At 36.8% G+C, this 22459-nt stretch overlaps 1 protein-coding gene across 1 annotated transcript in view; it reads left to right on the top strand.

Moving 5' to 3' along the window:
- The window catches only part of DCX (doublecortin), a 164682-nt gene that overhangs the window by 140039 nt on the left and 2184 nt on the right, over positions 1–22459 (top strand). Inside the window, exon 7 of the mRNA XM_053691889.1 lies at positions 16221–16315. Coding sequence (XP_053547864.1) covers positions 16221–16315 — 95 coding nt within the window. The remainder of the gene's footprint in view (positions 1–16220; positions 16316–22459) is intronic.

Raw genomic sequence — 22459 nt, 5'->3', positions numbered from 1 at the left:
GGTAAGGTAAAAGAGCTTTGAACTTTAGTAATTTAGAATAGGGTAGGGCATTTTTTTATTTTGGGGGGCTTTGTTATTTTATTAGGGGGCTTAGAGTAGGTGTAATTAGTTTAAAATTGTTGTAATATTTTTCTTATGTTTGTAAATATTTTTTTATTTTTTGTACTTTAGTTAGTTTATTTAATTGTATTTATTTGTAGGAATTGTATTTAATTAATTTATTGATAGTGTAGTGTTAGGTTAATTGTAGGTAATTGTAGGTAGTTTATTTAATTAATTTATTTATAGTGTAGTGTTAGGTTAAATTGTAACTTAGGTTATGATTTATTTTACAGGTAATTTTGTAATTATTTTAACTATTTTAGCTATTAAATAGTTCTTAACTATTTAATAGCTATTGTACCTGGTTAAAATAAATACAAAGTTACCTGTAAAATAAATATAAATCCTAAAATAGCTATAATATAATTATAATTTATATTGTAGCTATATTAGGATTTATTTTACAGGTAAGTATTTAGCTTTAAATAGGAATAATTTATTTAATAAGAGTTAATTAATTTAGTTAGATTTAAATTATATTTAACTTAGGGGGGTGTTAGTGTTAGGGTTAGACTTAGCTTTAGGGGTTAATACATTTATTAGAATAGCGGTGAGCTCCAGTCGGCAGATTAGGGGTTAATGTTTGAAGTTAGGTGTCGGCGATGTTAGGGAGGGCAGATTAGGGGTTAATACTATTTATTATAGGGTTAGTGAGGCGGATTAGGGGTTAATAACTTTATTATAGTAGCGCTCAGGTCCGGTCGGCAGATTAGGGGTTAATAAGTGTAGGCAGGTGGAGGCGACGTTGAGGGGGGCAGATTAGGGGTTAATAAATATAATATAGGGGTCGGCGGTGTTAGGGGCAGCAGATTAGGGGTACATAAGGATAACGTAGGTGGCGGCGCTTTGCGGTCGGCAGATTAGGGGTTAATAAGTGTAGGTAGCTGGCGGCGACGTTGTGGGGGGCAGATTAGGGGTTAATAAATATAATATAGGGGTCGGCAGTGTTAGGGGCAGCAGATTAGGGGTACATAAGGATAATGTAAGTAGCGGCGGTTTACGGAGCGGCAGATTAGGGGTTAAAAATAAAATGCAGGTGTCAGCGATAGCGGGGGCGGCAGATTAGGGGTTAATAAGTGTAAGGTTAGGGGTGTTTAGACTCGGGGTGCATGTTAGGGTGTTAGGTGCAGACTTAGGAGGTGTTTCCGCATAGCAAACAATGGGGCTGCGTTAAGAGCTGAACGCGGCTTTTTTGCAGGTGTTAGGTTTTTTTTCAGCTCAAACAGCCCCATTGTTTTCTATGGGGGAATCGTGCACGAGCACGTTTTTGAGGCTGGACGCTTGCGTAAGCAACTCTGGTATCGAGAGTTGAAGCTGCGTTAAAAATGCTCTACGCTCCTTTTTTGGAGCCTAATGCAGCCTTTATGTGGACTCTCAATACCAGAGTTATTTTTATGGTGCGGCCAGAAAAAAGCCGGCGTTAGATTTTTCGGGTCGTTACCGACAAAACTCCAAATCTAGCCGTTAGAGAATACTCCAGACCTGAAGGACAAATATCAGCTACACCCTTTGAACACCTCTGTTCAGCCCATTAGCAGAGGCAGGGAAACTCATTTTAAAATAAGAGAAAAAAAGATTCTAGAAATTGTTATTCAATGCCCCTTTTAAGGAGATTAAACTTGACATTTCAACAACACATAAAATGATTCATTATTGCAAGTGAAACATTGTTGCAATATACATTCATTATTTATTTTGATGCCTTTTGCTGTTAAATACATCTAAAAATGGTGCTTGTTTGACTACCTCCCAGGGAGGCTTAGGTTTATATTTTTATACAATTTATCTGAGCTTTTGTTTACTTTTCCCTCCCTCCATAAGCTTCTATGGTGTCACTTGCTTTTAAAAGTTGGATTATCAGTTTTGCATCAACAATCATGATAGGAAAATTATTCTTTGCAATAGTAACTAAGTTGAATAAGTACTATACCACCTTAAGGGAATACAAGAGGGCAGGCTATCCCAGTCTGCCCATGTGCAAACAGAGTTTGTGCTATATCTGAATATTAGTTTATGAATGGTCAGCAATGATTCTTTTGTTCTGGGGGACAGGGAAATCGGTGAAAAGAATAAACATAAAACAATATACTCATTTAACAAAATAAAGCTGCAGTTTTCATAGCAAAATTATTCTTAGATATGAAGGTTCATAATCATGTAGTTTACAATTTGTGTTTAACGTCCCCTTAACTAACAAAACTCAAGCAGAGAGGCTGGAGAGCATTCTGTGGAATGCTGCATAATGATTGGTTAAAAAGAATGTGCACACATTTGTATTCAGATGACACATATGGACGCTAGGGTGACCACATATCCAAACTGCCATTCAGGGACGCACCCCCCAGCCCCCCCCCCCCCCCGGGCCGCCCCCTCCCTGCCCCCCCCCCCCAAAAAAAAGTGATGAAACAAACATATTAAATATTTTATTAAATACCCAACACATTTAACCTAAAACAGAAAAGAAGTCATCTTCCCATGTCAAAAGAAACATTGTGTTAAAATATTGTCCTATATGAAAATGCAAGTAAAAGCTTAAGGAAATATACAGGATTATGGAAATGTAGCAATAAGAGTTGAATGAATTCCAAAACACCTTTGCAATTTGCAGCTACAATAAACGTGCAGAGGCCAAGGGGGAAGGTCTTTGATTCTACTGCTATGAAATTCTAGTCACTTGTTTATTATACTGTCACAAATGATGGGATGTCTCCCTCAGAGGTTTATCCACGTACTTTTGCATATGGCAGATTTTGCTTTTTCAGCATTCCTGTCAACCAGGGACCAGCTACAAATGTTAACCCATTATAATATGGTGAGCTCATCAAGGAATTATTAGTCTCACTTCTACTAATGCATTAATAATGTTGACAAATCATGTACAGGGGGAAACAGACAGACTAATACAGTAACTGTTAAGGATTTAAAAATCCCCTTGTAGCATCAATTTAAACAGGGAAATAAAGCATTGTCAGACCATCGCATACAGACAGCCACAGGGGAGAGAACATGTGTTCCTCCTACAGCTTATCAAACGGTTCTCTCCAACCGAGTGCAGCAAAGCTGTAAATTCTGCCCTATGATCATGTCGTTACTTACCTAATGCTTGTCCAACGGAGTTGTCAGGAACAGCAACAGCACAGCAGTCACTCTCTCCAGTCCACCGGTCTCGACTCCAACTCCACTAACGTTCTCCACGGGCCAGGTCCAGTTAGTAGTCCACTCAGCCAGCGACATATCGTATCGCATTATATAGAGGCTAGAGCTAGACTAGACTAGACGGTAACCAGAGGGGGTGGCGGGTGTGGGCGAGCCCAGCCGGGGGAATCTTGACTTGCATATAAAATAAATTCATATCCGGCGCCTCTGATCTGGTCTGCAGTCTGGCCCCCTGCCCCCTGGGATGATGTTGTCTGGAGACTGGAGTCTAGGAGGAGTCTCAACACTCTCACTATCTATCTGCACAGTGGGAAGCCGGCAACAAGCCGCCCTAGAGACTAGTCTTAGTCAGTGAAAGTGAGTCAATCCGTGTGACCTGTCAGTGCTGTCAGCTGTCACAGTGTGCTGTCAGTTAGTTTCAGTCAGTCTGGGACAATGAATGGAGGTACCCGGGACCCGGGACAGACCTTTAAAATGCGGGACTGTCCCGGGCAATACGGGACATGTGGTCACCTTAATGGCCGCAGGCAGCAGCATTCGACTATTTCCATAACTGGATTTATTAGTATAAAAGTGTAATATACAAATATCTGGATTTGTACAGATATTTAAATGCTGCATTTTTATACTAATAAATGTGGCACTGAAAATAGCCAAATGCCACTGCTTGCGGTCATATGTGTCATTTGTTTATGTAAAAATATCAAATGCAAATGTTTGTTCATGCCAATTTGTTAATATGTGCAAGAGAACATTTATTTATGTCACTTATATGCCACCACCAAGGAAGGGGCGTGTCAAACATATTTTTCTAAGAAAATGATAGCTTGAAATTATTGAAAGCATTTATTTTGAATAAAAATATTTTGCAATGTAGTGAGTAATTTCGGTTGCACAAATAAATAAAAAATGAGCTTGATGTCCCTTTTATACCATTTTAACACAAAGGAAAATGGTTTGCACAGGCACATATCTACATTGTGCAATTAATTGTGCCTGGATTATGTTACCACCCATCGTGTCATTTGTACATTCCATTGAGTCATTACATCTTGTGAGTTATAGATAACAAGGTTTAAGGAATTTTTATTAAACCAGGATTTTAATAGTACTCAAGCGGTTAGTGTTACCAACAGGGGTACCCGTAACGATTGCTTGTAGATTGCAGTTTTGTTCAGTATATTTTAAATGATAGCTTATCTTTTATTTTTGTGCCTGCACATCAGTATTTCCCTGTTGACAAAAAAGTCCCGTAGACTGTGCTCTCTTGATATTGAAGGCTGTGACACACTGCAAGCGGAGCGGTGCACAGCGTGTAGATGCAGCTGTGCGCGCTCAGTGTGTCCTGCCTTTTCATCTCTGAGCACTCTGCTGCATCAGGTCGCGTAGCTGAGCACTCAGAGATGAAACAATGGAACTTCAGAAGCGATGTGACGCGGTGCGAAGCAGCTGCATCGCTTGCAGTGTGTCACAGCCTTAATACAGAAATAAATGTCTCACAAAAACTGGTTAGTCAATTATAAAATATAGTCCGTAATATACTTATGAGTCCATTCTTGTACTGAATCAATTTCACTAAACTATCCAACAAGCAGAAGTCTAGATACTGTACAGTTATTTACAGTTATGTACTATGGCTTTTCTGTATATCGAATCACCTATATTAACACATTCACTATGTTACATTTTCAAGTAGGGCAGGATCTCCCAGTACTGAATGAGTCACACAATAATCTAGGGAAGAAAGCAATCTAATCAGAGAGATCTTTTCCGGACTTTAATTTTATGCTTTCTTAATAGAGGGGTTGGAACTGTGAGACAAAAGCATTTGTTCAAGGCTGCAGCAATTACCAGCCACAAATATAACTTGCCAATCAGGCCTTGACTTGAGATTTTTCTTTCCCCCTGGAGGCATTTAAATATGGCTGTGTTAAGGAGGTCGAAGAAAAAAGCAGGCAGGTGACAGCAGATATTAATTCATTTATTAAGGAGGTAATAAATGAATTAATATCTGCTGTCACCTGCCTGCTTTTTTCTTCGACTTGTGAACTGGGGACTTAGGCAGTGGTCCCTGGGTGACGTGCAGCACCTAAGCCGGTCGTGCTGAAAAGCTCTATCTAAATTTACTGTGTTAAGGAGGTAGCAGCTGTCTGTATGCGGGTGTAGTCTGGTTTCTGTACTATATATTTATTTCCAGTCTCAACAAACTGTATGCATGATCTTCCATGATCTTCCATGAACACTTTCTGTTCTACAGACAGCAGAAATATATTTGCTCTATAGCCATTAAGTAGAAATTTGTATTGGTAATTATATTTCCTTCTTAAATGGACAGTTTTGGATTTTAAGTAAGTAGGTATAACCAAGAAAGAACCATTAAACTAAAACACCAAGATGTTTGTAACACTACAACATAATATATTCATTATTCCTCATTTTTCCCCAATCTATTGACATTGATCATGGTTGTGCTGCAATTGTTTGGGACGCGGCTACAATTCCTCTCAATACGGTCATTATTAATACGTAATATTTATCCCTTCCCAGTTCTGCACAGTAGATAAGGGATCTTTCCCTAACACCTTAAATTACTACCCTCTTAGTCTCCTATTCATTTCCTCCGAGTCCTGGCCGTGTTGACGTTAGACAAACCAGTCCACACTATACAAATTAAATCAGCAGTAGTACCTTTACGGACTTGATTGTTGCGGCTCTATGTGCTCACCTGCTGGCCGCTCCCTGTCACTCCCGTCTGCTGGCTACTTTACCGGGCCGCCCCCCCCCAAGTACTAGTAACTGGCTTTGCTTATTGCGGGTGGCTACCACTCACCGGCCTGTGTGTCCTCCACCTTGGTTCCCTCCTTGTCACTGTGCTGTTAGGGAGGAGCTTGTGGTGTGTAGTCTCTGTGCGCAACTGCGCACACAGTGAGTTTCTCCCTCCTGGCTACTGTGCTCTGACTGCTACTGTGCTCGGGACTTGACAAGAAGATTGGAGATAGAGTCCATAAAGTGCCGCCCCTCCCAAGCTGCCGCCCTAGGCTCATGCCTTGTTGGCCTAGGCGGTAATACAGCCCTGATATACACATATTAATACATAAATATATATGTATATAAGCATATACATATATATTTATAGAGAACACACAGTTCCCCATAGACCGCTATGTAAAGGCATTTTTCAGCGCCGTTTTTTTCTAACACCCTACATCCCCTAACTTTAAGCTATAAAAACTGCTTTGTATAGTTATTTAAAAAAAAAAAAAAAAAAAATTTTTTATTTATTTAAAACAAACCTTACACTTAAATTTGGGGGCAATTGGGGCATATTTTGTAATGGCTAGTTATTTATTGCGTGCCCGTAAACAGGCGAATTTGCCCATTTTATAGGCGCGCAATAAATTAGTGCTCCACTTGTAATCTAGCCCTAAATGCTCTGAGATTGTCCCAAATTGTATTCAGCAAGAGAGATCAGATAAGATGAATAGGCTTTAAAGGGACAGTCTACACCAGAATTTGTATTGCTTTAAAAGATAGATAATCCCTTTATTACCCATTCCCTAGTTTTGCATAACCAACACAGTTATATGAATACACTTTTTATCTCTGTGATTATCTTGTATCTAAGCCTTTGCAAACTTCCCCCTTATTTCAGTTCTTTTGACAGACATGCATTTTAGCCAATCAGTGCTGACTTCCTGGAACTTCACATGTGTGAGCTCAATGTTATCTATATGACACACATGAACTAACACCCTGAACACATGAACTGTCAAAATGCCCTGAGAGAAGAGGCAGCCTTCAAGGGCTTAGAAATTAACATATGATCCTCCTAGGTGTAGCTTTTAACTAAGAATATCAAAAGAACAAAGCAAAATTGGTGATAAAAGTAAATTTGAAAATTGTTTAAAATTACATGTCCTATCTGAATCATGAAAGTTTATTTTGGACTAGACTGTCCCTTTAACACAGGGCATGATGATAACGATAAAGCTCTTAATTTTGACAAGATGATCTAAGAAGTCTCGTCAATAGTACAAGGTTCCTCATACAATTTTATAAAGGCAACCTTTTTTTAGGTTTCTGGATATGAAGGAGAAACATCTACATTACAATATGCTATAAAAAAGCCCCCAAACATTCACACAAAATGCTTGTGCAATGGTGAGTGCCAACAGCATATGCTGTCAGCATTTATCAATATCGGGTGGACATAATCCACTACAGCAGATCATGTCCGCCAGACAGTTGATAAATCGGCCCCTTAGTCACAATATGGTGGCACCAATTTCTAAAATGAAACTAAAACCTTATACTTCTTTCTTAAATATTTATACAACTAATATAATAAAAAATATCAATATGTTATTCTTTGTTTGATAACATCATTCTATATTGCATGCTTTTTAGGTTTAGTGTCCATTAATTATTTCTTGTCAGGTGAAGGAAGTGATTGTAATTACTACAAGTACATTCTTTAAATAAAGCCTTTCTTTGCTAGAGTAAAGTCTTTAGTTTGGATGTTATATGGAAAGTCCTGTTAATAAAAGAAAACAAATTAACATTCATGTCGCTTCTAAACCTATAAATTCGGGTTGACCCAGCGCTTGGTATATATCTGCCTAAAAGCTCCTAAAAATGGGGTACCTAGCTACCCCAGAGAGGATAAAGAATAGGGTTTGATTAGGAGCGCACTGAAGAAAGACTAGGGCAGAAAATATGAGTGTGATGTATGTTAGTATTCTACGTCGTGTATCAATACCTATATATATATATATATATATATATATAGAAGTGTGTATCAAACTACTTGGTATCCAAACTACTTGGTAGAAACAGTGTATTAATTCTATGTATTAAAACAATGTATTTAATCCAAAACAATGTATTTATTCTAAAACATGAAATGCTTAAAGTGAATGTCAATTTTGATGCTAAAGTGCCCTGTTTTTAAAAATTTGATTAAAAACAGGGGCACTTTAATTCATCAAAATTTACATTTCACTCCTGTTGAGAAAAAAAACGTACCTTTTAATCTTGACAGCAGCTCCAGCTTCCTCCACCCGTCGCAAAGCCTCTTCCTGGGTCTAAAATGAGGAATCCGGCTTCCTCCAATCACGGTGTGATTCCCCCGGAGGAGGAAGCCGTGATTGAAAGATGACCTATCCAAAAAATACAAAAACTCAAAAATGTATGATATTATAATTCCATTAAAAGTTCCATTAGGAAGTGAGTGAAAGGGGATCCTATTGGAGAATGCTGAATTATCCAAAGAAGATCCTCCTATGTGTAGTGTTCTGAAACCTAAAAGCAGAAAGATACAATAGTGCAATAACGCTAAGAACTACTTGTAAATAAAGAAATAGGCTTACCATATACTGTCAATGCGTTTCGGCCCTATCATGGGCCCTTAAACAGGGCCAAACATGGGCATCAAGATCCATACGGAGCTTGATAAATTGACCCCAAAGACTTGTAGTGCTACAATAAATTAACATTCAGGTTAAGTGTAAGAGCTTTTCAGATAGATTAACACCTTGTCTGCTGCACTTGTTTTTAATGGCCAAACTTAATTTACCAATTGCCTTATTTGGAGGAACAAATCTGAGAAGACACGACTTGCCACTGTCATTTTGCAAGTAATTTATCATTGTTTTGCAGCTTCTTATCTTAGCTTTCCAGCCAATTACGGCACATATGTAGCAGGACAGGATTAGTCTTATGAATCTTGCAGTGTGCAATTCTCAGAATGGGAAAACTCACATCTTTCAGAGTAACATTACAGGAAATGGGAATAAATAAATCATTAGTTTGCTGAATTTGTTAGGCAGTTGAATCAAAATGATTGTGAAGTGATTAACCAAGTCTTTTAAAAAGGTTCATCTTGAATTCTAAGTAGTTGTGGTCCCTGGGAAAAAGTATTCCAAGCGCTGCGTAAGTGGAACAGAAAATCCTCAACTGGGCCACACAGTCCCTTTAACTGTGTTGGATGGCAAAATCCAAGGTGTATTTTACTTAACATTTAAAGTATATCATTTATGCATTTCTGACCCAAAGGAGTTAATAATGCCCTCTTTGGGAGCCCCAATTATTGCAGCATGGCAGTGTTCAGCTTTACCTTTAATATCGTTTAATCTATTTGTCTGATAGTGGCTATTAAAAGGGCAGTCTACCTAAAAATTGCTACTCTTTAAAAAGATAGATAATCCCTTTTATCACCCATTCCCCAGTTATGCACAACCAAGGGTTCACTTCCATTCAGCCGTTAAATATGGAGCCGTAAGCTACTGTAGCGGCCGACAGGTAAAAGTAATTTACGGCTCCATTTTAGTACCAGGTTTCCATTGAAAAGGTTTCCGCTTTGCGTGCGGTCACTCTTTTCGTGTAGGTGTAAATTAGCGTTGTGTTAACGCTTCCACCCAATGCTGAATTTCTAAAACATTAATAGGTTACTATGGTAAGCTGACCTGACACTACACTCAATTGCGGCACGTATATGTCCCCGTCACTCGCTGTTAAAATGAAATAAAACACCTAACGCATGCACAATATCTACCTCTCAATCACACCCACCACCGCAATAATTAATGTATTAACCCCTAATACGCCAATCCCCATATCGCAAAGTATCTATTTAAACTATTAACTACTAATCCGCTATGCCCCAGATTGCAATCTAGCCATTTAAACTATTAACCCCTAATCTGCCATGCCCCACAACACAATCTAGACATTTAAATTATTAACCCCTAAACCGCCATGCCCACAATGCAATCTAGCCATTTAAACTATTAACCCCTAATCCGCCATGCCCCACCATGCAATCTAGCCATTTAAACTATTAACCCCTAAACCATCATGCCCCCATATTGCAAATAACTAATCACTAAGCCCCCTAACCTAACACCCCCTAAATTAACCCCATTACATAAATTAAAATAATCCTAAATTACAATTAAAATAAAAAAAACTAACATTACTTTAAAAAAAAAAAAAAAAACCTAGGTTTAACTTAATCTAAAATGACAAAAAAATAAAATAAGAAACCAAATGATCAAAAATAAAACAATTATACCTAATCCCTATGAAAATAAAAAAGCCCCCCAAAATAAAAACACCCCCTAATCTAATACTAAACTACCAATAGCCCTTAAAAGGGACTTTTGTAGGGCATTGCCCTAAGTTAAACAGCTCTTTTACATTTAAAAAAACTAAGTATCCCCTAACAGTAAAACCCCCCACTCACCAAAACCCCCAAAATAAATTAAACCTAACACTAAAAAATCCTAAACTACCCATTGCCCCTAAAGGGGCATTTGTATGGGCATTGCCTTTAAAAGGGCATTCAGCTCTTTTTCAATTGCCCAAAATACCTAATCTAAAAAAAAAAAAAAAAACCTAAGCCTAACCCCCAGATAGTTACGAATTGCGATGTGGGTTAATGGCGGATTAGGGGTTAATAGATTTATTAGGTTAATTGCGTTGTGCGTGAATGGCAGATTAGGGGTTAATAGATTTATTAGGTTGATTGCGATGTGGGTGAATGGTGGATTAGGGGTTAATAGTTTAAATAGATACTTTGCGATATGAGGGCATGGCGAATTAGGGGTTAATGGTTTAAATAGATACTTTGCAATATGGGGGCATGGCGGATTAGGGGTTAATGGTTTAAATAGATACTTTGTGATATGGGGGCATGGCGGATTAGTGGTTAATGGTTTAAATGGATACTTTGCAATATGGGGGCATGGTGGATTAGGAGTTAATAGTTTTAATAGCTAGTTTGCGTTGTGAGGCATGGCAGATTAGGGGTTAATAGATGTATTATAAGTTGCGATGTGGGGGGGATGGCGGATAGAGGGATTTTGATGTGTCGGGTTAGATTTCAATGGGAAAAAGGTCTCAAAGAGCACCCAGTTGAGCTGGGTATAATTTTGTTACTGTATCAGCAGCCTCCGACAGTGTAGTAACGGTTTGCGCAGGCATTGGAAACCGGGTATTATTTAAAGATTAGCGGCTTCTGATACTTTGTATGGGAGCCGGTCTCCAGCTGCCGAAATTGAGTTATAAACGGGCCGTTGGAAGCATACGATAAACAACATTGCTTCCGACAGCTTTTTTATCAGTTTGCGAGCGCAAGCAAACCGAATTACAGCTCAATGGAAACGAGCTTCAACACGGTTATATTAATATACTTTTACCTCTATGATTACCTTGTATCTAAACTGCCGCCCCTTATCTCAGAGCTTTTTATAATCTTGCATTTTAGCCAATCAGTGCTAGTTCTTACATAACTATTGTTATTCTGCATGGGAGTGAGGACAGTGTTATCTATGTGGCTGTGGTGCAATATTTAACAAGCTAATAAAAAACACAGAGATAAAGAGCGACCGGCAGGGGCTTAGAAACAGGGAAACTTAGAGGTTATAAAGTATATTAATATAACAATGCTGGTAATGCAAAGCTGGGGAATGGGTAGTAAAGGAGTTATCTATCTTTTAAAACAATAACACAAAATCAAGTAGACTGTCCCTTTAAGGGAACAATAACTGTAAATATTTGTTTTAACATGCAGAACTACATGGTAAACAAGGCAGTTTGAAGGATTTCAGTTTGTGTCAATATCTTGTATTATAGTGATAAGGTCACCTTTGGAACAGCTGGGAAATGCGGTGAAATATAGTTTTGTGTATATTTCCACTGCAGTGATCTTTCGATTTCACGTAAATGTCAAACTCGACCAACATATTCGCCTAGGTTATGTACCCTTATTTATCACAATATTATAAATACCATCTTCCCTCTGCGTTCTAAGTATAAATCAGTTTGTCTCATTTACTTTATGTCAAAGGCTCTATAAAGCGTAGGAGAGTCCTTAAGTTCAGCCTCTAGCAGGCCTATGCATGAATAGCTTTAAATACCAAGAAATGTAATATATTTAGCGATTGTATGATCGGACATACTGTTCAATGTAAATCTTTATAGAATATTTAAGCAGAAAACAACAATGTTTGAATTTACATATTTATTGTGACAAAACTAAACTCTCCTTATGCTTTAAAAGGAAGAAAATTACACTTTTCAAAGTTCTGTTTTTATTTCTATGAACAATACAGGTAGGGTGTTGGAATCTTGCATTATGTTGGTAAATTAAGTATAAACTCTAAGGGCCAGATTACCAGTTTAGTGGTATTTTGCTAGAAGTAAGCTTTTTGCGTGCGTCGGATAGCGCTCGCATTAAAAGTTGAAATTAAAAAGTTTGCTTGTGCGCTAATCCGATGCGAGCAAAAAGCCGTAGTTAGAATATCGCAACCATGTTAATTTATTCCCCCATAGAAGTCAATGGAGCAAGAAAGTGGAAAAAAATACCATACTTGCGAGCAAACATGATCGCATATTCTCAAGTGCGATAACCCGACATGAAAATATTAATATTTCACATTTCAATGTTCTTCACATAGCAGAATATGTTCTATTTATTCATAAATACATATTTCTACATATATCTGATGGTGTTTTGGTACAATATTTATGTATACCTATATATATAGGAATACCAGATATATATAGGAATATCTATTTATAAATACATAGAACATATTCCCCTATGTGCAGAACATTGGAATGTGAAATATTTACAGTAAATACACAGTATAGCACTTTATTAAATATAAATACATATGTACACACATCTAAATATATATATATATATATATATATATATTTATATATATTTATATATATATATATATACATATTTAGACATGTACTGTATATGTATGTATCTCTATGTAAAGGCCTTTGCATTCCTTTTTTTCACCTGAGACCTCATATCTTTGAGTACTTTTTTTAGTATTTTTTTTAATAATTTTATTAGATGGTGTTATTTTTAGTGTAACTGTACTTTGAAATATATTTGTGATGTGTTTTGTGGCACTTTGTTGCACGTTAAATTTAATTGCACTCAAGTGATCGCTTTTACTTTCAGCTTGTAATATGCGTGCTACATCTGACGCGTGCAAACATCAGCAATAAACCCAATTGCTTGTGCGTAACTGTTAGCTTGCCACTAATCTGGCCCTAAATTTAAAAAAAATATGTGGACATCTGACTCTTACACCTATGAGCTTGTTGGATATCCCATTCTAAAACCATGGGCATTAATATGCAGTTGCCCCCCCCCCCCCCCACACCAACATTTTGTGGCTAACAGTCACCTTATTGGAAGGCTTTGCACAAGAATTTGGAGTATGTCTGTGGGAATTTGTGTCCATTCAACCAAAAGAGCATTTGTGAAGTCAGGCACTGATGTTGGACAACCGGTCTGGCTCACAATTGGTGTTCCAATTCAGCCCAAAAGTATTCTGTGTGGTTGAGGTCAGGGATCTGTATAGTCCATTCAAGTTCCTCTACAATAAAGTTGTCAAACCATGTCTTCATGATCCAGTTATACTGGAAATATGAAGTGGCTTTACCCAAGCTGTTGCCACAAAGATGGAAGCACCCAATTGTCTAAGATATATTTTAATCCTGTAGCATAAAGATGATCCTTCACTGGAACTAAATGGCCTATCCAAAAACATAAAAAACAGCCCCAGACCATTATCCATCCTCCACCATACTTTACAATAGACACTATGGGGCCGGAAACAGTAGTAGTTATGGAACAGACCGCTGCTCCATAACTTGTCCGATGCCTCTGAGGCTGCGGCCTTCAATCCGCCCAATCCTATACAATCGGACTGATTGACACCCCCTGCTAACGGCCGATTGTCTGTGAATCTGCAGGGAGCGGCATTGCACAAGCAGTTCAACAGAACTGCTTGTACAATGATAAATGCCAACAGCTTATGCTGTCTGCATTTATCGTTGTGCGGCGGACATGATATGCTACATCGTATCATGTCCGTCCATACTTTAGTAAATCGTAGAGTTTCCCTGGCATCCACCACACCCAGATTCTTCCATCAGATGGCCAGATAGTGAAGCATGGTTCATCAATTCAGAGAACATGTTTCAACTGCTCCAGAGTCTAGAAACAACATGTTTTACACCACTCCAGCCAACACTTACCATTGCACATGTTGATGTGAGGCTTGTGTACAGCTGCTCGGACATAGAAACCTATTTCTTGAAGCTCTGGATGCCCAGTTCTTGTGCTGATGTTGCTTCCAAGGCACTCTGAATGTATTTCTGTAGTGAGTGATGCAACGGATTAAATGTAATTTGTACGCCCTACACGCTTCAGCGCGCTTCAGCACTCGGCAGCACTGCTCAATGAGTTTGCGTGGTCTACTACTTCATAGCTGGGCTGTTGTTGATACTAGACACTTCCACTTCACAAGTACTTACAGGCGACCAGGAGGGGAGATCTAATAGAGCAGACATTATAAAGGTGGCATTCTATGACTTTGACACATTTAAAGTCATATAAACAGTGGTGGAAAACATCACTATGGTTTACTAATCAAGGGTTAAAGGTTTCTAGCACACAGGGAAAAAATTACTAGTCCACTCATTGTTAAATATAGTAAAAAGGTAATATTGTTTAACTTGTTTGCTGCAATTTCCTTCTTGTCCTGGACTAATGGAATGGTGGAAATTTCAAGCCCTTGATATTATATATATACAAGAGGAAAGGAAAACATGCAACAGACATCCCTTCCTGTACCATAGAGATCAGTAGAAAATCTGAATACCTCCCTATAACACACACATTAAGAGCTTGAATTTCTCTGGTTGATTAATGGAATAATTTCCAAATTGGTAAACACAAACACTGTAGTCACTTCAAAAATGCCTGGGATAAGCATACATCCTACAAACTAATATAGTTTCACTATATATAAGAATTAATGGCAGAGTTGATGGGACTATGGTTCTTATCTGCAATCAAAGGCTAGTGTATGTTTTAGGTCCATATGTTATTATTTGCATATTTTAATAGATGTATGTTTTTAAGCGTCACTTAAGTCTTCTAAAGCATTGATCTGTGTCCCCCCTGTGAAGAAGTTGGTCATCACTGACCAAGAGGATCAAAAGTAATTTTTTTAAACCTTTGTCTATTGCTTGTAAATGTAGACAAAACAGAACCTCTGGACTTTTCTAACAAGTACATCTTTATATGTAAAAATCTGACTTTAAAGTAAATTACTTTCTTTAGTAACCCACTTCTAGAACCTTTGTGAAATTCCATTGCAAAACACTATAATATTTTTTTAAAATTAATGACTTTACATATGAAAATAACAATTTTCACCTATGTCCAATATTCTGTCTGCCGCTTCCATTTCTATTTTGTAGTGTGGTGAGGTAGTAAGTAATGTGTACTCTACATAGCAGGCAAAGCACATTGGCTCATCCAGCAAGGCTTGTAATTGGTGAAATGGCATATGTGTGGCAGTGCACATATGTCACTCCAAAAAAAGTCACCCCCACACATTGAACATAGCAAGCCATGTGGCAACATTCATGATTGGCTTGGAGCAATAACCTCAGAAAAAAAAAACACTCCATTAAGAGGGGCAGGCAGGGGAATAAAGCATTAGTTAGTTTAATAAATTAATTAAAATTATAAGTAAGCATTTTACAGAGGAAAAAAATATATATGTACATTTTAGAAGTAGAACAATAATAACTGAATAAACAAATCTATAATGTTTACCATCACTTTAACAATCTACGTGGAGACACTTAAAATGAGTACTTAGACATAGCTCAAACAAATAAAAGACACAACAATCCTCCCTTCCTGTACCAAAGAGATCACTAGTGAAACAAACAATATAAAGCCTAAATACATCCCTCATACACACACATTAGCATTTATCTAACACCACACAGTTATTATTGTCCTGCTTTAGGATGGTATGAGTGAATAAGGAATGCATTATTTTTAACCTGCTCACTAACAGTAAATGTGTAATCTGTTTACTAACATATTGTGTACTTGTATTGTATAACAGCTAACGGGACTTCAAGCAGCCAGCTATCTACACCCAAATCCAAGCAGTCTCCAATTTCAACCCCAACAAGCCCTGGAAGTCTTCGTAAGCACAAGGTATTATGTTTCTTATCCTTCCTACTAATAACATGGACTAAGGCCTAAGGTCTCATCCTTTGTCTAGACGGCAACATAAGGCAGCACTACAGCCCCATTATGACAGTCTGTTAACTCACTAATTATTATAAGCATCAATGGGTTAAGCAGATATGAGCAGTGCCCCTGGAGCTGGAACATGTGTGTGATACAGCTGATCACCATGTGTTCAGTCACATAAACTGTCAATGCCTGGCTGAGGTTCATCCCCTCCAGAATCTGCATGCCCATCTTAACATTTATGATTGCCAAAGTATGCTGTATCAAACCACCTAGACTTACAACAACATATATCAGGCTAATGTTAAATAGTTAGGCCATGTTTAGTTTTGATCAATTAAAAAATGGTATCACAGATATCTGTGAAATAGCAAAACCACAAGTCAAAATATACATATATAAGGTCGATTATAATCTTTTGAGCATTTGCTCCGAAATGGCTTTTGGCTTGCTGAACGATTTTATAAAGTGATCACTATGCAATATAATTTTGTTGTTAAAATCCTACAGCTGTGAATACATTTACAACAGAAAAGCTCCAAAAAAGCCTTTTCGTGTGTTAAGTACCTATTCTCAAATAAAAACTGTGAAGTCAACTAAAATTGACTGATACAATAGCCCATTCACACCTTTTAAGGTTACGGTAAAGGACTATTCAACTAATCCCCTTCAAACCTGTCCTCAGGCCTCCCAACAGGCCAGATTTTCAGAATTACTTTGGGTGACAGTAGGTAAAATAACTATGTTTACTAATCAGCTGATTATTTCACCCATGCTACAGTTCAGACATCCTTAAAATGTGGCCTGTTAGGGAGGCCTGAGGACAGGTTTGAAAACCAGTGCCCTATTATAATCCAAATCCATTATCAACACTCAGTAACCATATGAATGTCATATGTATCTTGGCATTATGGGAATAATTCTACAGTCACTTCAGGACCCCAACAAATGGCGTGCTTTAATTTTTTATTTTAATATTTGATTGTAAATTACACTCACACTGTCATGATTGTCACTAACAGTACTGGTATCTTTAAATTCGGATTTTAAAAGGAGATCACGCAATCACGATTTTCATAGTTAACTATTGTAATCCATTTCCATCCACACCACTGCTTAACCATCTGAATGATTCTTTTATGTTGTCATGATGGGCAGACTGTGCACTATTTTTCTATTTTTACATTATCGTTTTTAAACATTGACTAGTATTGATTCTGGCAATATTTTTTTATATTGCTTGTGAAAAAAATGTTTCTATTTTGGTATGCTCTTAAAACAAGATGGCAACTCGGGTTTCTATGGAAAGTGCTTATAATATCTTCTTATACTAGATTTTAGCATTAATGAAACTGTAAAGCATGAATCATCTGCCTGCCACATTGTATCTGCTTAAATGAGATTGTGCTGTCTTGAACCAGTTTTTATAGGGGTCATAAAAGTGCATTCAAGTTTACAAGTTTAATAATGTAGGCTCAAGCATCTTGAAATGCACATGTCCATATTATGAATTTCACAATTTTCTAGTTGTAATGTTGCTGTGAGTTTTTCAACAAGATATTAGTTTTGCAAACAAGTTTTATTGAATCTTGGCCAGTGAGTTATAATTATTAGTATTACATGAAATGCTCATAATTATTAGATATAAACAAATAATACACGGCTAAAAAAGGATATTTGGAAACGTTGAATAGAGGGAACTAGGTGTATTAAAGAAACACTGTATTACAAAATTTGTTTCTCCTTAATGTGCTCCCAATTACTTCTTATACTTACTGCAGAGTATTATATGTATGGCAAATTGTTCCTTCATATATATTTCTGTAATTGAAATAGCTGTTTTTTTCATATTCTAACCATCACCTTGGACTTGCTAATAAAAATTGGCTAAACCACCAAATAAAGCAGACCTGCTAATGTTAGTTATGTAAGGTATTAAAATGCTAATTATGTCTGGGTGGTTGAATAAACACGAGCAGCTATTTCACTTACAAAATCTCTCTCTCCATCACAGGGATATTAATCAGTGCTATTTATCTTATTTACATAGGCTTATCTACAGAGAAAACGTTTGTTAGATATATATTTAGCGTAGGTGGCGATACAACAGCCAAAAGTAGCTATTTCAAATAAGAAAAAAAAGAAAAGTAGCTGTTTGCCAAGAATTAAAGGGACAGTTTACACCAAAATTGTATTGTTTAAAAAGATAGATAACACCTCTACTACCCATTCCCCAGCTTTACACAATCAACATTGTTACATTAATATACTTTATAACATTTAAACCTCGAAGCCACTACAGACAGCCTCTTATCACATGCTTTTTCTATTAGCTTTTCACAATAGAAGACTGCTAATTCATGTGAGTCATATAGAAAATAATGTGCTCTCTCTCCCGTGGAGTTGTGCATGACACTGTACTAATTGGCTAGAATGCAAGTCAATAGATAATAAATAGTCATGTGATAAGAGGGCTGTCCGAAGAGGCTTAGATACAAGGTAATCACAGAGGTAAAAAGTATATTAATATAACCATGTTGGCTGTGCAAAACTGGGGAATGGGTAATAAAGGTAATATCTATCTTTTTAATTTTTTTGGGAGTAGACTGTCCCTTTAAATACACTCCAGCAGGTAAAATGGACCATTGGGGACACATTAAAGCAGACAAATTTAAGAGTATAATGTCCCTTTAAAGCAATCTATATTACCTTTTCTATTTTATATGGTTTCACTTAAAAATGAATTTCACAAAAAGAGTAATATCAGAACAAGGGATCATGATCTCATATGGGAGGATAGGATAGTAGAATAAGGAGTAATTTAGGGAACCACTTCCTTACAGAAAGGGTAGCTGATTCATGAAATAACTTTCCATTAAAAGTGGTAAACACTTAAAGTGATGGTAGATCCTAACATTTGTGAAATGTTAGGATTTATCATTGGAGCAAATAAAGGGGAATTTCAGTCATGAAGTATAAAATACTTAATGCTGAAACTTCTTATTATTTGTTTGAAGTGTTTGCGCACTGAGTGTGGGCCAGCCGATGCAAAGCCCGCACAGCTATTGGCTAAGAGCAAAATAGCGTTCTGACATGGGCTGTCTGAGCAGCTCAGTGCGGTGAACGCTTCCAACCAATAAAGGAGATTTCAGCATGAAGTATTTTAAACGTCATGACTGAAAGTCCCCTTTATTTGTTCCACTTGTAAATCCTAGCATTTCACAAACGCTAGCATTTACCATCACTTTAAGAATGCCTGGGATAAGAAAAAGATTATCCTACGAACTAATCAAGCTTTTACTTTATAGGAAATTTGGGCAGATTTGACTATGGCTATGGTTCTTATCAGCGATCAAAGGCTAGTGTATTTTTTAGGTCCATATGGTATTATTTGTGTGTTTTAACAAATATGAATTTAAGGCTTCTAAAATATTGATCTGCATCCCCCATGTATAAAGAAATAAGACATCACTGACCAAGGGGGACAAAAGTAATTTTATTTCTAGCATTCGTTTATATCTTGTAAATGTGGGTAAACTAGAACCTCGGGGCTTTACTAACATGTTTTTATATCTACATGGAAACAATTAGCAATAGCATTAGTATGTTGACCTGGCACAACAATATAAAAAACTTAATGCATTTTAATGTAAACCAATGAACTGAAGCGCAAATGTGTTCTCTTGTCTCAGGTACGCAGCTATTTCCCATGAATGATTTAAAAAAATGCCTAAAGTCATAAAATTAAATATAAAAACTAAAATTAACAATAGTGAAAAGTCATTGAGATATATAAAACGAAGGGAAGCAAACAACATTCTTTTATAGAGTAAAGTATGTAAATGATTCTTCAGGTATAGCACAGCTTTTTGTTACAGATAAAAAGGTGCTCTTCAGTTACTGTTTTCTGATTTGCATTTATCTACATGTGGCTCAGTCTATTTGCTTGTTATTTATTTATTTGGTTACCTGGAATAATGTATTGGTTTTCTGTAGAACTCCATATACAGTAAATACAATGATCTTTGGGTGGACATCTTGTCATGTTTCTAAATATATTCTCGGCTAGATTACAAGTGGATCGATAAATTATTGTGTGCCTGCAAACGGGCAAATTTGCCCATTTGCGGGCACCCGATAATTAATCAGCCATTACTTAAAAAAATAACCAGATATTAGATCTCTGGTTAATTTTATAAATGTGCCCCAAAATACTGTCTAACATATTTTATTAAAAAATAAAGATAGCAGCATCTTTATGTTTTAATAAAATTACTGCACTAGGCCATATTTTGGGGCTAAAGTTGGCAAGCGTATGGTGTTAAAAAAAAATCGACACTAAATAGTCTATGGGAACTGTGTGTTCCCTGTAAATACAGTATATATGTATATGATTATATACATATACCGTATATATTTAAAATTGCTGCACTACTTACCCCTCCCATAGGAGCTTATGGAAGCGTGCTCTCGTGAGGTCACGTTCGCATTGCTGTGAACTTGTAATACAGCACACATTAGCGTGCACTGGCAAATATTGCTTTTATGAAAGCGATATTTAGTACTCCACTTGTAATCTGGCATATTGTATTTACTAATTCAGTTCTATTGAAATGTTCAGTAAGATAGTTTTTAACAGTATTGTGGTGGAATCCAGATGTCATCTCACAAAATATAGTCATAATAAGAAAATGTTATCTCCATCTCAGATAGATGCTTTTAGAACTTTCTCTGCTCTTTGGCATTTGGCTGCCCTGGTTACCGAGTCATTGGTCTCACTTTTACAGTCAGATAATTCCTGTTTTAACCTAAAGGCTCATGAAACCCAAAACATTTATTTTATGATTCAGATACAAATAAAAATTTAGACAACTTTCCAAAGTACTTCTGTTATCAGATTTGCTTCAATCTCTTTGTTTTCTTTGTTTAAGGACCAGCAATGCACTACTGAGAGCTAGCTGTACACGCCTAGTGAACCAATGATTAAAGACATGTGTGTTCCTACCAATCAGCAGCCAACTCCCAGTAGTCTATTGCTGGTCCTGAGCCTACCTAGCTATACTTTCCATCAAAGAATAACAAGAAAATGAGGCAAATTGGATAATAGATGTAAAGTAGAAAGTTGTTTAAAATTGCATGTTCTATATGAATAATTTAATTTTGACTTTACTGTCCCTCTAAGTTAAACAGGATTAAGAACAGCATTCTAAAAGATCTGTATACAACATAAATGTTTTAAGTGTTTTAAGCAGGATTTTGTAGTTTTAGAATAGTCAAGAGATGGTACATTCCATATAAAATGTCAAATTTTTCTTATGCATAAAGGGATAGAAAGATCAAAATTGAAATGTGCATGGGTGCATTTCAGTATTAAATAGAATCATTTTTGCATTATACTTCCATTAGGAAAAATGTTTCTAATAAAAGGTATTAGTTTTTCAGCAGCATATGTACATATGTTGCGGTTGCCCCATTGAACATCATTCAAACACCACATCTTCTCAGAGAGTAAACAGTGACTTGTATAATACAGGCACAAATACACACCACCGCCAGCTCTCTGAGCTTAAAAGTGCACATGCCCTCAGCATATGTGCATATCTCCTAGAAAAGAGAAACTAAAATGTTTCATTTTAGACTGAGTTTACATTGCTGGTGGTAATCTTTTTTGGGCAATTAATAGTCATCAAAATTGCTACCTAAAAAGAAAACACCATATGGGCAGCAGATGACAATTTTTGTCTTCCATTGATGTCAATAGAAGCCAGAAATCTGTGCACATTGTACACTGAGCCCATTAATGGCATTTGCCTTGTTGTATGTTATTGTTACTGGACTGAACTTTTTGGATTACTTTCCTAGTGTCAAAAATCCTTTTATAACTAGAATTACCAATGTGAGCCTGACATACATGTACATAAAATAATGATTAAATAAATATATATATATATATGTTAGAATGTTTATTGCGGCTGAGTCGATCACAGGGGAAGCTGGCAACCTTTGGGTTGGAGTTGCTAAGCAACACACTCTTGAAATGTTATCAAACACTAAATGAAAATAGGGGTAGCTTTACTCTTAACATCTGGCACATTTTTTTGTGCA

This window comes from Bombina bombina, chromosome 1 (genome assembly GCF_027579735.1).
Source record: "Bombina bombina isolate aBomBom1 chromosome 1, aBomBom1.pri, whole genome shotgun sequence".
NCBI classification, from domain to species: domain Eukaryota; kingdom Metazoa; phylum Chordata; class Amphibia; order Anura; family Bombinatoridae; genus Bombina; species Bombina bombina.
The sequence above is the reverse complement of the archived record's forward strand: the minus strand, read 5'-3'. Positions and strand labels throughout refer to the sequence as shown.